Source organism: Lagopus muta, chromosome 3 (assembly GCF_023343835.1).
Source record: "Lagopus muta isolate bLagMut1 chromosome 3, bLagMut1 primary, whole genome shotgun sequence".
Classification (NCBI taxonomy): domain Eukaryota; kingdom Metazoa; phylum Chordata; class Aves; order Galliformes; family Phasianidae; genus Lagopus; species Lagopus muta.
Genome location: NC_064435.1, coordinates 18,793,618 through 18,810,178, shown reverse-complemented (window position 1 = coordinate 18,810,178; position 16,561 = coordinate 18,793,618). Strand labels below are relative to the sequence as shown.

General features: G+C 39.4%; 1 protein-coding gene across 7 annotated transcripts in view; it reads left to right on the top strand.

Moving 5' to 3' along the window:
* Nucleotides 1-16,561, top strand: part of OXR1 (oxidation resistance 1) — a 240,885-nt gene that overhangs the window by 28,037 nt on the left and 196,287 nt on the right. For 6 of the 7 annotated variants that reach the window (XR_007375873.1, XR_007375874.1, XM_048939870.1 and 3 more), the window contains exon 2: nucleotides 5,788-5,869. Coding sequence is in view for 1 of the 7 variants with exons in the window: in XM_048939870.1 (XP_048795827.1) it covers nucleotides 5,853-5,869 (17 nt within the window). In the remaining 6 variants the exon portion in view is untranslated. Of the gene's footprint in view, nucleotides 1-5,787; nucleotides 5,870-16,561 lie in introns of those variants that run through there. The other variant, XM_048939869.1, reaches the window with a different exon arrangement.

Sequence of the window (16,561 nt, the reverse complement as noted above, 5' to 3'; positions counted from 1 at the left end):
TGCATATAGCTGTGAAATGAAAAAAATGGATATAAGGTATTATACAATGCAGGAAAGGAACAGAAAGGAAAACAAGGGGTTTTAAGACATTGGTGATTGTGTTATTTTAAAGAGTGAAAGACTAGGATTTAAGAACAAAGGATGAAAGAAAAATTATCTGATGAGGTCAACTGAGCCATCACTGAGAAGCAGAGTAAACTGGTAATTGTTTTTTGTTGTCTTTGTCTTAAGACCAGAAATATTTAACTTCATTTTGGAAGAGGAAAACATCTGTTGTGGGAACTGCATGAATCAAGTGGAAAACATACAGCAGTCATACTTTAATTAATTTGTGAAGAAAACTGGAAATGTAATCCTGTTAATTTAATCTTCTTACCAATGTAATCTTTACAGACAATAGTATAAAATCTTTGGCGACTATATGATTGCTGTAGCAGTTTCCTGACAGATGAAATAATCAGCAGTCAAATATATGCAGTTAATTTGTATACATCTAAAATAAATTCTCTTCAGATATCAGAAGAAACATGTTAGTTAAAAAAAAAAAACAACAATAAAACTACCAGAATTAATACTTCAGAATGATCATAATGTTGGCTGCCCTTGTGATATACAGTAGGCAAAATCAATTCTTAAACTCTTCATACTGAACTGACCTTTCTTCATTAACAGAAGGCAGTTGGGTTTATTCTGTAACGTGAAAATTGCTGTTGAAAATTTCATTTGCATTTTATATAAATTAGTCCTTACATGAGAACTGTGTGTTGTTTGTGTCCATTTGAATTAGGACTTCATTTTATTGGCTCATTTATTTTCATTTGTCATTTAGTTGCATAAGGAGACACTAAGAAGCTAACACTAGAAGCTGCCAGAGACTTTAATTGTTTGAATATTAGGGCATGTTTTCTTTAAGTACACAATACAACAAATAAATAAAACCAAAAAAAGCCACACTGTATAGTGAATTAATGCCTTTCATGTTTGGTGAAGGTTTGATGAAATTACTTCTTGTCATTTTGAAATGATTGGTTGCGCAGTAAAGCCTGAATAAGTGATCTGAGACAGTTTCATAGACCTTAAGGCCAGAAGTAATGAATCTCACTGTTTGTATCCACAAACCACTACATTTCTTCTGGGTAACCCTGTATGTTCCCAGTGTCTTCTACTAGATATAACTTCCGTTCCTTGAAGGATAGCTTTTGGGAAGGTGTCCTGGTCCTAAGTAAGTATCCTATTATACTGCAAATAGCTACTTGCTGTTGAAAACATTTCTCACATTGCTTTGTTCTTTAGAGCAGCTTGGACTCTTAGATTAAAATAGTTTCTTAAGTGTCAAAGAGGGCAGGCATCTGCTGGAGATGGCTGTGTTCAAGACAGAGCATAGGGAAAAAAACACCATAAAAATGTTGTGCCAAGTATCTGTAGGTGATTTATTCTTTTTTTTTTTTTCTGTACTTTTTTCAAAGTGACTGCAAAGAAATAACTTTAAAGTATGGCATTTAAGCTTATTGTACGCTGTGATGTGTTGAATACTAAGGGTGCATGGTTCTGATCTCTGATGGCATTAGGTAGAATTACAAAAAAAGCTGTCTACTTATAGGAGTAGAGTGTAGTAAAATACATGATTTAATGGGGAATTTAGCTGAGAACAGGAAAGTTATTGGTTTAGATTGTAATCTTTCAGATGGAACCATCAACACAGAGGCACTCTATTTGTTAAGTATTGTATGGGCACTTTGATATGTATGTGCTTGCAAAGTGTTGAAGAGCCTTTGTTTCTTTTGCGCTGTTGGTAACTTTATGTTTAGCTGAGGCAGTAGCTGCTGTACCATTTGAATTAATGTTTTATTTAATGTATTTGGTGATGGTAGCAATCTTGCTTTCCAGACTGAAGATAATTGTGTGTCATGGAACAGGAAGATGCTGCTGCTAGCAGCGTTTCTGCTAAGTGCCAACATGTCCAACACCTTGCTCTTCCAATCATCTTAAAGAGAGGATGCTTCAGCTACTCAGAGATTTTACAGTTGTTGATTTTCTCTGAATTTTCTGTTTTCTGAGAAACTTTAGTATCTTATGTCATCACTAAAATTATTATGTCCAAGAGGAGCCAGAAGGAAATGGAACCCTTCAGTTAAAGTTCTTATGAACCTAAAAGCAATCCTACTTTCTAATGTAAAGTGCTTAATACATAATAAATACTTGTCAGTGGTGCCTTTTTTTTTGTGGAAATATAAATGATCAGCCAATGATTGAATGAATGGTATAAAAATGTTCAGTTTCATTGAAGTTCTTGGGACTGTAAGTTACTACTGTTTTGTCAGATGGGACCTGGAGACTTCTAGATATTGACCTACATACTACTGAAAATTAAATTAAAGAATCTGAACTTTGCTGCTTACAGAACAGGAAGCCCTGACTAAGATCTCCGTAACACACTTACAGATTTAGGCTTTATGTTGTATGAGCAGCTATGTAAATGACTTGAATGTGTGCACTATGGCAGATGATGAACTGCAGTCCTTAGTCTCAGCTGCATTCAATCTCTGGGTTGTGTATCTCACAGCCTAATTAGGATCCTCAACAGGGAAGTGGAGTGTGATTTCCCAGGGCATGTTGGGAATGCACATGTCCCATATCCATTGATTTTCAGTTGGAGTTGGCTACTTGGCTTTCTTAGAGGCTTTTGAAATTCCCAATCGAGACAGCTGTGGGAAGGAAAATGTTCTGTAGGATGGTAATGCTTCTGCCACTAGCCCAGCGGTAGGGCTGTGATTCTGCAACACGAGAGCACAGAAAGGAAGAGGGAGCTTCCCTTCATCTCTTGCAGCTGTACAAGTGAAGGAGCCACACCAAGCAGAAACAAAACAAAAAGCTAAAAAAGCCAGTGCTTTAGGAACAGTTGATAAATTGAGACAAAAATGTCACTGCTCTAATCTGTAGTGAAATAGAGTGCTTTTAAAATAGCATTTCCTTGCATGGAGATAACAGGACATTTTACGTGGTGTCATTTTATCAGGGGTGACAGAGAGATGTGGAGTCCCCTTAAGCATCTTATGAATTTAGGACAGAGTTTGAAGCCAAAAATCCTCCTGTCAGTCGAGATCATGTAATCACAGCTCGTTTCTGATGAACAAAACATTTGTATTTAGATTGCACATTTACATTAAGAAATGAGTGAGTGGGTACAGGACATGAGCAAGACAGGAGGAGGGGGTGCAATCTGTGTAAAGGAGCTCACAGAGAAAACCAAAGAGGAAGGACACAGATGGTAGAAACGGGGGCAGGCTGCTTGGAAGAATATGAGATGTACAGGATCAGTAGCAGTGCAGTCAGAATAGACAGAGCTCAGCTGGATTTGAAACTGGCAAAGAAGGTTAAGGACAAGAAGAAAGCTTTCTGTAAGTCCATCAGCAGCAGAAAGGAAGGTAGAGCATGGACCTGTAGCTCAGTGTGGCCGTGTGGTGAAGAAGCTGTGCTTTTTGTGCCTCAGATTTCACTGCTGAAGGTTGTCCTCAGGCCTCCCGGATCCCTTGGTTTTATATCAGAGTCTGTGGGAGGGAAGCAGTATCTGCAGGGATACTGTGTGTATCTGCAAGGCAGAGCTGGGGATCTCACTTGTATGTTTGCAAGTCCATGGGACTAGATGGGATGTTGTCCGGGATATTGGAGGAAGTGGCTGTCATTTCTCAGCTCTGGTGAGGCCTCCCCTTGAGTACTATGTTCGGTTTTGGGCTCCTCACTACAAGAAAGACATCAGGACTCTGGAGCGTGTCCAGAGAAGGGCAACAAAGCTGTGAGGGGTCTGGGGCACAAGTCTTGCGAGAAGCAGCTGAGAGATTGTTCAGTCTGGAGAAAATGAAGCTCAGGGGTGACATAATTGCTCTCTTCAGCTGCCTGAGGGAAGGTTGTGGTGAGGCGGAGGTTGTCCTCTTCTCCTGTGTAACTTAGCAATAGGACTAGAGGCAGTGGCCTCATGTTGCTCCAGAGGAGATTCAGACTGGACATTAGGAAATGCTCGTTCTCTGAGAGTGGTCAGGCACTGGAATGATCTGCTCAGGGAGGTGGTGTAGTCAGTGTCCCTGGAGGTGTTCCTGAAACATTTAGATTTTGTACTGAGGGACATGGCTTAGTGGGGAATATTGGTGGTAGGTGGATGGTTGGACTGGATAATTTTGGAGGTCTTTTCCAACCTTGGTGATTCTGTGATTCTAAAAGGCTACTCTCTTGCTTTGGAAAATCATGGTGGCTGGGAGAGGCTCTTGATGGCTGGAAAACAGCAGATGTTCAGCCAGTAACTTGTGTGGCCCCTCTGGGTTCTGTACTGAGACCAGCACTTGTTGGTGTCTTCATTAATGATACCAGTGAGAAGACAGAGTGCAAATCAGCAGTTTTTGTGGGCAGTGTGGTGGAGGAAACTGCTGCTACTTGGGAACCTGGCCAGATTGGAGAAATGGACTGACAAGAACCTTGCACAGTTCAGCAAAAGCAAATACAAGGTCTTGCTCAGGGAATGGAATAACCCTCTGTAACAGCACAGGCTGTGAACTTGGGAAGCAGTGCTGCTGAAAGAGATCTGAATTCTCTTGTGAACAGTGATTTGAGCACAAGCCAACAGGGTGCCCTGACAGCAAACGAAGTCATCTGCATCCCTCAGCTATGTGAGTAAGTGTGCAGCCAGAAGGTCAGGGAAATGTTCCTTCCTCAGTATCATATTTACAAGATGGACTGTGCAGTACTGTGACCAGACTTGGGCTCCCCAGTAATGACAGGATGTCAGCATATGGAGACCAAACACAGTGACTAAGGGCTGTAGCACTTGACATACAAGGTGAGGCTGAAGAGCTGGATCATCTCAGCATTAAGAAGAGATTGTGAGAATGAGACTTTAGTGCCATGAGCAAATACCTGAGTGGTGGATATAGAAAAGACTGAGCTAGAATTTTCTTGAAGGTTCACAGTGATAGGCTAAGAGGCAGTGAACATAAAATTGAAGATTTTCAGTAGGTATTAGGAAAAATGCTTATGCAGTCTTGATGGTGAAGTACTGTAATTGATTGTCCATGGAGGTGTTTGGGACTCAACTGGCAATATCCCTGAAAACCCTGATCTGATTAGACCTGATTTAAGCTGAAGCCCAGGCTAGGCATTTTCTTCCAATGGAAATTATTCTATTATTCTGTAACATTTTCTTTTTTTTAGTAAAAGTTTTTTTTTCAAATAATAGGATTTCTTGAGGTCATTGGGTCTCAGTAGACCCATCTCAGGACATTTCTTATTCATATTAATGGTTCATTTCTGGAAAAAATACTAATTTACCAAGGTAGTCATTGAACAAACTGAACACCAAAATGCAATTTAGATGTAAATTTATATGTCCGTGTTTAGACAAGCAATTCATGGTGACCTTGTTTACTTGCATTAAGGCACCTGAATTTCACTCGGTTAGATGAATTCTCCATTCAGAGAACAGGGGCTTTCAGATGTTGCCCTTCCAAATATCAGTGTACTGAAGTCTTGTGCTCAGTAACTGCCTTTACAATCAGGCTTAAGCTCTACCAGCAAGAGGAGTTGTTCTTACGTTTCATAACCTTTATCCTTTTTTTTTTTTGTTAACATTAAATACATTAAATTGTATTTGTTTTGATAACCTATCTATATATTTCTGTAAAATTGGCAGGTATTTTCTGAAGCTGCACTGGGCAGTTTTTACTAATTTAATTATTGTTCAGGATTTTAAAATCATGGTCCTGAGTTGCTTGGTCTAAATATCTCTCTTTTTTTATCCAGGTCAACAGAAGCAGCTTGTGCAGAGCAGTGAATTTATAAATGTGAATCAGGCTCTCCTTTGCATCATGTTTGGCACCAAGAGGTCAGTTCTCATCTTTGTTATGCTTTTAATCTCCAAGACAGTACTATAGCTGATGTGACTATTCACAAAATTTGTTTGTTCCATGGGAAGCGCTGTACAAAATATATGAGCTGGATATATTATTCTTTCCATTATTTTGATTGTTTTTTCTTTGCTGTACAGGTCTGGTCTACTCTAACTAGCACGTATGTGGTATAAAAGCCATTAGCAGACAAGCAAGCAGTATCCCTATGTCATTATGTGTCCTTGAAAGACTGACAGAAAACACAGTACTTGTGCTGAAGGATATCCCTCCAGTTCCCAGAAGCAGAAAATAACACCACGTTCACAAAGCACAGGTTAAGATACATTATTTTCTGTCATTTTAGGGAGTCTATACTGAATACAAGATAACCTCCATCTCTCATTCTGCGTGATGCAGTGTCATAATCCAAATATCTCAAAAATCTGCACTTCTTAATCTGCACCTTCTGAGTGCTCCTTTTAAGCCCCAGGTGGTGCAGTTCTGCTCCTGTATCTGTAAGCAGACAGCATGGCCTTGCTTCCAGCTGCTGCTCGAACTGTTGTGCAGTGACATGCTGAGCCACATTTCCAGTTGTCAGCTTTTGTACCTGTGGCTCTTTCACAAGGTTCTCCAATTTCTCCATAGAACAAAGGTAATGTAGGCCATTCTTCTTTTGTGTGAACTCCATGATTTTTAATCTTGTTGGAAGGCTTCTAGGTTTTTCATATTTGCTTATTTGAATCTCTGCTAATTAAGTATTTCAACACTTTTGCACCTGTAACATGACCAACCTAGTGAAGCCTTTACCCTGTGTGGTGGCAGAGTATCTTTTACCTTATACCTTCTATAGTTATAGAAAGGGTAAGCTATTTCTGTAATAGCTTACAGTTTATAATGGTTGGAAAGAGGAAAGGCTGGCTTGCCTCTAAGAAGGAACGTGTATGAAGCAGCATATGCTGTACCTGTGGGAATCAAGTGTGGCAAATAACAGCAAAGAGGAATTTGGTTTTCTGAACCATCATCTCCCACAGCATCATCAGTGTGTGTTGCAGCCCTGCTCAAGTCAGAGTATTGCCAGGAGCTACTGGGACTTCTGGTCCCTTGTTCTTCTGTTAGGTGTGGACAGAGATGTCCCACGAAGCATCAGACTCAGCTTGCTGTTTTGTGTCTGTTTGAATTCTGGTTCTGGACTCTATTAACTTGAATATGATATCCCAATAAAATATTTTTTTAGGGTAACCTCAGGAAAAGGAAGCTTGATCTTGTTTTGGAATAAATACTGTTTATGTTGCTTTGGCAGTGTGATGCATTTAAGATAACTATTGGAAGGTTTATTAATAGTACTATAATATATATATAAAATCCTCACTGTTTGAGGATTTCTGCTTTAAATTGGTCGGTGCTGCAGGATATTAAAAGCCAAGTTAACAAAAGACTTTATGCTAAGTGAAATGGATTATATTGTAGTTCAGTTGGATTAGTTATTTTTGCCTGTTTTTCACACTAACCTGTGAAAACTTCTGGGCTGATTTAGTTTTTTTTTTCCTCTCAGGATTGTCTATTCTCAGCATTATAAATTATTATGGCATTATATATTTCACAGCAATGGCAAAAGGAAGAATTATGTCTTATTGGTAGCCTTGAAATTTAATTATCTATCTTTTTTTTCTCTCAGATTGAATCCTGGTTACTGTGGAAATGAAAATTCCTTTCATGGATTAACATAGAAAATGCAAAATTACATTTTAATGTCTTCAAATAAGAGGTTTTTTATGCAAAAAGTTACACCTGGAGAACAGAAGTTCTCTGGCTGTCCGCTATCCTGCGTTCTGCCATTTCTTGCTTTACCCAAACGGGAGTGAAAGAGGCAGAGCAGACTTCCTTAAAAGTAGACTCCTATGTGCAAACTAAAAAAGTGCTTCCCGTATTCTTGAGACTGGTATCATATTTTTATTAGGCAGTGATCAAATACTTGCCAAAAATTTTGTTCTCGGTATTGCAGTACCTTTCGACTTTATTTTTCCTATATGACTGCTAACTGTGAATATGAAAATCTTGTTATTACAGATGTAAAGTTTGTGAGCTCCCACAAATAAGCTTCCCAAATTTACTGAGAGTTTCTGAAAATCTTGGTTTGATATGTTAATTCTCTTCCTAAAAGGAAAGTGTATTTCCTTGGAAATGCCATGAGAAACGAAGCAATTTTTCTGTAGGAAAAAATGATTCAAGATTTATTTTCTTCTGAAAAAATTTGGAATTATTTGTAGTAGAACACTGACAGTTATAATCAGTGCAAAACGTTTAACCAAGTCACAGCACTCTGACTCAAAGGCTGTGTTACCTCTTGCCACCAGTCTGTTAGAAACTATCGGGTATGCTCTAGCTCAGGTCCTTTCTTATTTTTACCTTATAACTTTACATACTACTTTGTATTTAGTTGATGGTCTTTGTTGATTTGATTGAATAATGAGGTTAATAAAAGTAATTGTGTTATCAGAGCAACTTTGACAACATTTATATGATGAAGATGTTTCTCAGCTGCTATCTAAGGAGCTTTTGTGAATGTGAACTGATGCTGCTAACAAAAAGCTGAATTCCTCTTGATTTCAGTTTAATTTGAGAGCTGATCCCAACCTTCTAAATGGAGAACTGTCGTGTTTTTCCTGTGTGGTCTTATATTCTGCTCTGATCTTTTTCTCTATTGTGTTAATTTTTTTTTTCCAATTAATTATATCTACAGTAGACACCAGCATGGAAACAGCAGAGGTCAATAAGTATACCAGTGAGTTTCTGATGTGATGTATTATTCATGTTGTATACTCAGCTCAGTCTTGCAAGAGCAATTGCTGATACAACTGTTTTCCTGTGGAAAGGAAACGTATGTGAGTGGCTCTAGGAAAGGGATTATTTTTAGGGACTTACTTTATGTGTGGCAGAATTGGAATTTGCTCTGCAAAGAGGTGATAATCAGGCCCCACATTAGCACAGCCTCAGGATTTGCAGCAGACTCTAGCTGACCGCCTACTTAACTGTGGTTTTCAGGAATGTTCTAACCTATGGTTATATATATTCTTCAGTTTGGAATCTTTACATTGTAAAAGTCAATTAAATTATGTCCATGTCTGGAAAGTATTTCTCCTCCATGACATACCTGGATCACTTTTCCTTCTCTAGCTTAGATCATCATGCTTCAAAACTTGGTTTGTGCTGAAATGTTTGGTCTCGAAATGAGCTCAGCTGACTAAAGGAAGCACTTGTGAGAACAGGTGAGAAGTACAAGGGCCTTTGCTTAAGCGCAGTACTCCATTGCTGGAGCTGCATCAATTTTTCCTTTTTTTGAGGCACTTACTTTATGGCATGTGTTTTAACTGGGTTTCTGGTAAAGGATACTATCATGGTACCATGAAGTGCACAGACCATCACTAGTATCTCTGATTCATCAGAATTTAGCTGCCATATCTAAGTCTGATTGTCTCTTGCCATAACTGTTTGGCATCTCTTTCCTACTGCACTGCTTTGAAGCGCGAGAAAGGTTGTAGAGCTAAGAATGGAGTGGGAGCCCACAGAATTTGTTGTCAGCTCGTAGGCTGTCGAGGGCTAGTGTTACCAGGTTTAATTCAAGCTATTTTGGAGGAAAAATAGAGCAACTGAGGTGCTGTTGGCTAACACAGCTGCTAACTTCAGTTACGTGCTGGTGTAAGGTTTGGTGCTTTGAAATGGGTGGCCCAGTGCTGACAGGCTTGGCCTTTGGTCCAAGAGTTTCATAATACAGCAGCTGTTCGTGGAAGCAAATAGTTTTCTTCCCAAATCATATTCTGTTCAGACATTCAGGATTTGTCCTGGATCAGGCTGTATCAAGAGAAGTGTGGCTAGCAGGTTGAGGGAGGTGATTCTACCGCTCTGCTCTGCTCTTCTGAGATCCCATGTAGAGTACAGCTTCCATCTTGGGGGCATTTAGGACAAGAAAGATGTGGAGATGTGTTGCAGCACGCGCCCGTTCCGATTCCCCGGGAGACCGCAGCTTGGCCAATTACTGAGGTGACACCAATATGATGAGCAGCAAATGGCATTTATTACCCGTATACACTACCTTATATAGCCTAATTACTTCGTCTACGCCCCCAAGGGCGCACACCACACATCAATCATTAGAGCAGGGAGGGAGCTTAACACATCAGACCCCGCGGGGGGGTCTCGCAGTTTCGCAGTTGCTGACAACAGAGATGTTAGAGCAGGTCAAGGGGAGGGCCACAAAAAGGCTACAGCACCTCGCCTGTGAGGAAAGACTGAGATAAGTGCAGTTGTTCAGACTCAAGAAGAGAAAGCTCTGGGAAGGTCTTGTTGCAGTAAAGAAAGAGAGGGTCTCTTTATCAGGGTGTGTAGCAACAGGACAAGGAGTAACAGATTTAAACTGTAAGGAATTAGGTTTAGGTTAGATATAAGGAAGAAATTCTTCACTCAGAGGGCAGTGGGGCACTGTCATGGGCTGCCTGGAGAAGCTGTGTATGCCCCATTCCTGGAGGTGTTCAAGGTCAGGTTGGATGGAGCCCTAGGAACCTGTCTAGTGAAAGGAGACCTTCCTTGCCCATGCAATGAGGCTGGAACTGAGTGATCTGTAAGGTTCCTGTGAACACCTAGTGTTCTGCGATTATGATTCAATGAAAACTATTGCATTTTCTTAGACCAAGTCTTTCAGCAGCAATTTGAGTTCTGTGATAAGTAGGAAAAAAAAAAACCCAAACTTTCTTCCAGTGTCTACTTCTGTTGTTATGATTAAGATTGTAGATGATAACTGAGCTGGAAAAATAATGCGTGAGGGAGGATGAAGAGATTTGGAAAGACATATCAGTCTATCAGTCTTTTAGTCACTGTCAGTTGCTGACTCCATATTCTTCTATGTGGTTTTCTGGTTAGAAAGAATTAGTGTTTAATAGCTCTTGATGTGGTAAGAGTGTACTCTTTTCAAGATAATAAAAACTTATTTCTTCTTTTCCCTTGGTTAATTATTCTGTCCTGTTCAAAGATGAGCTCAAGCATGTCTGTATTTATATATGATTTCTAAATTTCTGTTCTTTTTTTTTTTAAAATCAGCGTTAGCCCTTGACCATTCCTGTTTTAGTTCCGATCCCTTTGCCAGCTTCCAAACCATGGCCAATAGGTGGCCAGTAAATGTCCACTACTAGATGGAGTGTGGGTCAAAGAGTATGTATTAAACACTATCCTTTTCTGTGGATTTTTTAAGTGTACAGAAACAATAATCTGATTTGGCCTCAGTTAACATGATGCTCACTATGCCCTTTCTTTGTAATTGGAAGGGATTGTACTTGGATAAAGCTGTGACATGCTTTGTCTCTTCTGCTCTGTTATGGAATAAACTTTGTTAATGTCAAAATTTGTTATGGTAGTGGATTGCAAAATAATGTCTATTGACATGGACTCTCTTTAAGTTTGCTACTGTTTCGCAAATACAAACGTCCAATGTTTTCCACTGTTTTATTGCTTTGAGACCTAGAGGCTCAATAGTTCAAAATGATAAGGCAGCTGTGAGACTTGGTTTCTAATTTAACTGCAGCAAACACAATGTAGTATACAAATGTGTGCAGGGCAACAGAATATGAGACATCCTATACTGATTTTGTTTTCAAGTTTTTTTTCTTTTGTATATCTTACCTCACATCTATTCTATGCTGTGCTCAATGAAAACTTAGATTTATTAATAAATCACATAAGATTTGGGATAGGGTAACTCAAGCTTTCAGTGCATATATTATCTCTCTGCTGTAGAATTCATCCTTCCAGCACAGAGCATGGCTCTCTCTTCTGTTAGCCCATAGCTTAGCAGCATTTGTTTTAGCTGGGAGTAAACAAGACAGAGGAGAAATGGAACTCAGCACATCGATCCAATTATAAATGATTGCTTGCTCACATCAGGTAGCAGCAGGGGAAGACTTTTCTTCTTCACCTTCACTGTTCACACTAATGCACTGCCATCTGATTCCAGATTTAAGGGGCTGAATTGTATTTCCTGAAAACTTTGTATGGTTGTAAAAAAGAACTCAACCATAAACAGAGACTTCTCTTTCAAATCTTTCATCTGCTTAGTTTTTCTATTTCAGTTGGATTTATTATTTGCCATGCACTCCTTCCTCTGATTCCGTTGTACCTGTTTCCTTGTTTTCTGACTCTACCTTGTCTGAGCATCTGCTGTGCATCCTCTGCCTCTTACTTTTAGTTCACACACAAGGACTGATTTCACTAGAATTCTTAAACTCCTTGTGACTGAGTCCATCCAGGACTTGGGCCCCTGTAATGTGGTACCTGCCTTAAGCATGCACTTCTTGGAAACTTGTCCTTTGTTAGCTTCCTTGATTCTCATTTCTCTGAACAGAATTTTAATCTGATAATCATGAAATGAAACTCCAAAGTAGTGATGTTTAACTAATGAAGTGTAAATATAACAAAAATTGTATGGTAGGCTGAGCTCAGCCAGTAGCCAACCACCTACTCAGTTTGCTTTCCCATTGCGAGGGGAGAAAAGGAAAGCCAAAGGACTTAAGGACTGACATAAAGATGGCAGCAGGTCTAGCGAAAGTGAGGACAAGTGAATAAAAAGAAGGAATTCATTCACTTCTTCCAGTGGGCAGACTGGTTTTTGCCACTTTCGGAAAAGCACGGCCTCAGCATGCTTTAGAAGACGATTGAGTGTTACCCCTTTGTGCTCCTGTCCATCATCTTTTTTTTTTTGCTGAGCACCACATCATATGGATATGCAGTGTCCCATGGATTATTCCCTTGGTCGCTCTGGGACAAGTGTCTTGGCTGTGGGTCCTCACAGTTCCTATTTGCTGGGGAGGGCAGAGTAGGGAAAAGAGAAAGCCTTGATGCTATGCAAGCACAATTCAGCAATCGAATCACAGAGTCATAGAATGACCTGGGTTGAAAAGGACCACAATGATCACCTAGTTTCAACCCCCTGCTGTGTGCAGGGTCGCCAACCACCAGCCCAGGCTGCCCAGAGCCACATCCAGCCTGGCCTTGAATGCCTCCAGGGATGGGGCATCCACAACCTCCTTGGGCAGCCTGTTCCAGTGTGTCACCGCCCTCTGTGTGAAAAACTTCCTCCTAATATCCAACCTAAACCTCCTCTGTATCAGTTTAAAGCCATTCCCCCTTGTCCTATCACTATCCACCCTCGCAGCCATTCCCCCTCCAATTTATGTGTTCCCTTCAAGCACTGCAAGGCCACAATTTGATCTCCCCGGAGCCTTCTCTTCTCCAAGCTAAACAATCCCAGTTCTCTCAACCTTTCCATAGGAGAGGTTGATGTGTTACCAACGCTTTTTTTAATCACAAATCCAGAACATAAAACAAGATGGGCTGATGTGAAGAAAACTAACATCGTCCCATCCAGACCCAGTACAAGGTAAAAACCCCAATCAGTGTTCATATCCTGCAACTTAAACTACAGTAAAATGGCTGCATATGTAACAATGAGTAGAAAATACATCTGTTCAAAGCTTTGCCTTCCTATATTTAGGAATAAAATAACAAAAAAAGCTGTTTTGAGCAGCTTTGTGAAAACATTCCTGTGTCCTTAGTTATAAAACGTTTGTGAATACAGGGACATGATCTGTATTTTTACAAATGAGAATACAAAAGAAGGTTTTTTTAAATTACTCTCGAGTGGTTAACATTTTCTCAGGGAAGTTTTTACAAAAGCTTGTCTTACCAAAAAGCTCTGCTGAGCCGTGTCTGGAGCCTTTCAAAGGCGCTTACATGATTTAGCCGACCAATCTCACATGTATCTTTTTGTCAAAGTAAATCATCTTCCTTTCTGCATCAACTTTATTCAGTAGCTGTAGTACTGAGAATTATGTAATTCTTCTGTTGAATTTCTTTGATGTGTATTGGAGTTTTCGTGAGACTGTCTGGTTATTGCCTGCAGATTCCATAATTGTAGGATTACATTTGAGCTTCAGTTATAACATTAATATTACAAGTTTCTTCTTCAAAAGTGGCTGGCACTTGAAATTGGAAATGAGCCTAAAATCTCAGTAAATGTTTGCTTTTTTTTCAGTTTGAATATTAGAATGATTATTTATTTCTCAAGCCATTAATTTCCATTGATTTCCATTAATTTTGGTGAAAACTGCAGAGTCCTTTTTTATTGTGATTCCATATCCTTTAGCCTTTAAAAATTTAGGAGGCAAAAAAGTTCTGAGCAAGACTTACAACTCATTGTGTACATGGCTGGTCATTTCCCAATGGTTGCCCATTGTACCTCTCTATTCATTATAGCTCTGCAGAAGAGCCAGACCTTGGCATTCCTGCGGCCAATGCAATACTTTTGTTCCTCTAGAAGTCAGGACTTCACCTGAATTTTCTGAAAAAAGCTTTTCCATGAGTATGTGTGTAGAACTAACTCTAAGATACTCTTTACATGAAAAGATTATGATGAGAGAGGTTCTCGTGCCCCAGTTCAGCCAATTCTTACATGGGAAAGCGAGAAAATATTTCTCACATACAGTTGGATTTTTTCTTGTTGTCAGAATTTGTGCTGAACTTGGGCCTCAGAGCCTTGAAGATATCTCCACTTGTTTCTCTCTTCCCAGTCTTAGTAGAACTGATCCTGGCTGTAAAAATAAGTTTGTAGGATTTTGCTTATTTTCAGTAAAGGAAATCTGTAGTGTAGAGGATTATCAGTACTACCACATGTGAAAACTAGTCTTAATTTAAAACTGCTCTAGTTTGATTTCCATTTAAATGTGAAAGGTATGAAAATCAGCACCTAAGAGAGGTAAGGGCCATCATCTAGCTCTGTTTTCCCTGTAGGGTCAACACTGGTGGTCAAAAATACACTTTCCTGTTGTTTGCCAGACATCTTCCTGACATCTTCCATTAGTCTTTCAAAGCAGAGCTGGTACCACAGAATGAGAGCTATTGTCATGCCTTACGGACTTTCAAAAACGCTTCTGGCAATTACATGATTTTTTTAGTTGTTTCTCCTTCTTCAGATACTTTTTAAAATTCCAGTGCATAATTATAGTGCTGTATGACAGGCTTTTGCTTTTTTCATTGTATCTTTATTTGCTAACAAAAATCCAGACATCCTGATAAAAACCAAACCTCATTTCATAATGTGATGCATCTGTGCCCTGCTTGTACATCTCAAGCCTCAGGGTTACATTTTCAGAGTGGTGAATGGTAGGTATCCTCACAAATCCTTTTGTCTACTAATGGGATTTGTTCTTGCTGCTCCCTGACACCTTTTTAAATGTTTGTATTAGTGATTTATTTTATTATAGTGTTCTAGAAGACACTTAGTTCAAGTGTGTTCTGACCTTGCATTTGGCAACGTGGACAGGTCAGTGGGACCAGTACTAGCTAAAGGCTGTGTCTGTGCTGTTTTGCTGCTGATAGTGGTCATAAATTGCTTGTTTTGCTGACTTTTTAACGTAAATGAAGGAAGGTGTCAGCACTGCTGGCTTTCTGGCTGGAAGCCTGAGAGCCTCTTGGTATGCCTTGTGTGTCTAGCTAATGCCACTTGGATGGAAAGTTTTAATTAAGTGCATGTCTGTGCATGCAAAGAAGAAATCAAAGGCACTAGGGAAAAAGGAAAGTGTATCTGCTCAGGACTCATTGAGGAGTAATTTGGTGAGAGCACTAAATGACTTTCAATTAATTGGAAAATATTTTCTTAAAAATTGCCAGAAAGTACAAGAAAATCAGCCTGAAAAGAAGACTACAAAATTAGTCTGTATTTATAATCCATTTGCTCCTCTCTTGTTGGAAGATGTCATGGTAATACAACTCAGGAGTAGAGATTGTGAAACTAATCTGATATGCTGGATTTCATTAAGATCCATAATTGCAATTATCAGAACTCTGGAAGCTGTTTTACATACGGTCGTTATTTTTCATTTGTCATTTCTGTAACTATTTCCATGCTTAAAATATCCAAAAATTCATAGTTAATAGAGATACAATTTTTATAGCAAATATAATTAGCAATATTAAAATTCCAGCTGTTGAAATTGGACTGTTTATGTGGGAATTTTGGCTCCGTTTGCTGGTCCTCATACCTCCAGGGAAGAAAATTCACTCAGATCCTGTCCGACTGTCTAGAGGGACAGCTTCTTATGAAAGGAGAAATGCTGAAGAGCAAGGATTATGCATTCACCAATAGATATGCTGCATGATTAATTTTGGGTAACGCTTGGTACGTGGCTCCTTGTTCTGCCGGCATTATAGCAAAACAAACCAGCCAACCCCGTACTCGCTGAGGTGGCCAGAAACGTAGGGGTCTTGTTATGTCATACTGTATTGCCTTATTCATGATGATATTTTAATGAGCTCGAAATACAGCATGAATTCCACCCTTTTATATAGAAAATATGCTTTATTATTCACTTTGCTTTTCTTGCAGAGGAAGCAGAGAAGACTGCAGAAAACTCCATGAGGGGTCAGGAATGACTATGTAGTTGTAGCTGTTCTCCTTATTCAATACCCATCTTTAATGTAACTCAAAGATGCTCTCTCCAGTAAATAATAAGAAGGAAAGAACAGCACCCATGACTTAAACCTTATCAAGGTGAACTAATCTCTTTCTTTGTGTGATAGTGATTGGGTGGCTCCTTCTATTCATCTTCCTTTGAATACATGTGAAATGCTCTGTTGGATGGAACCTT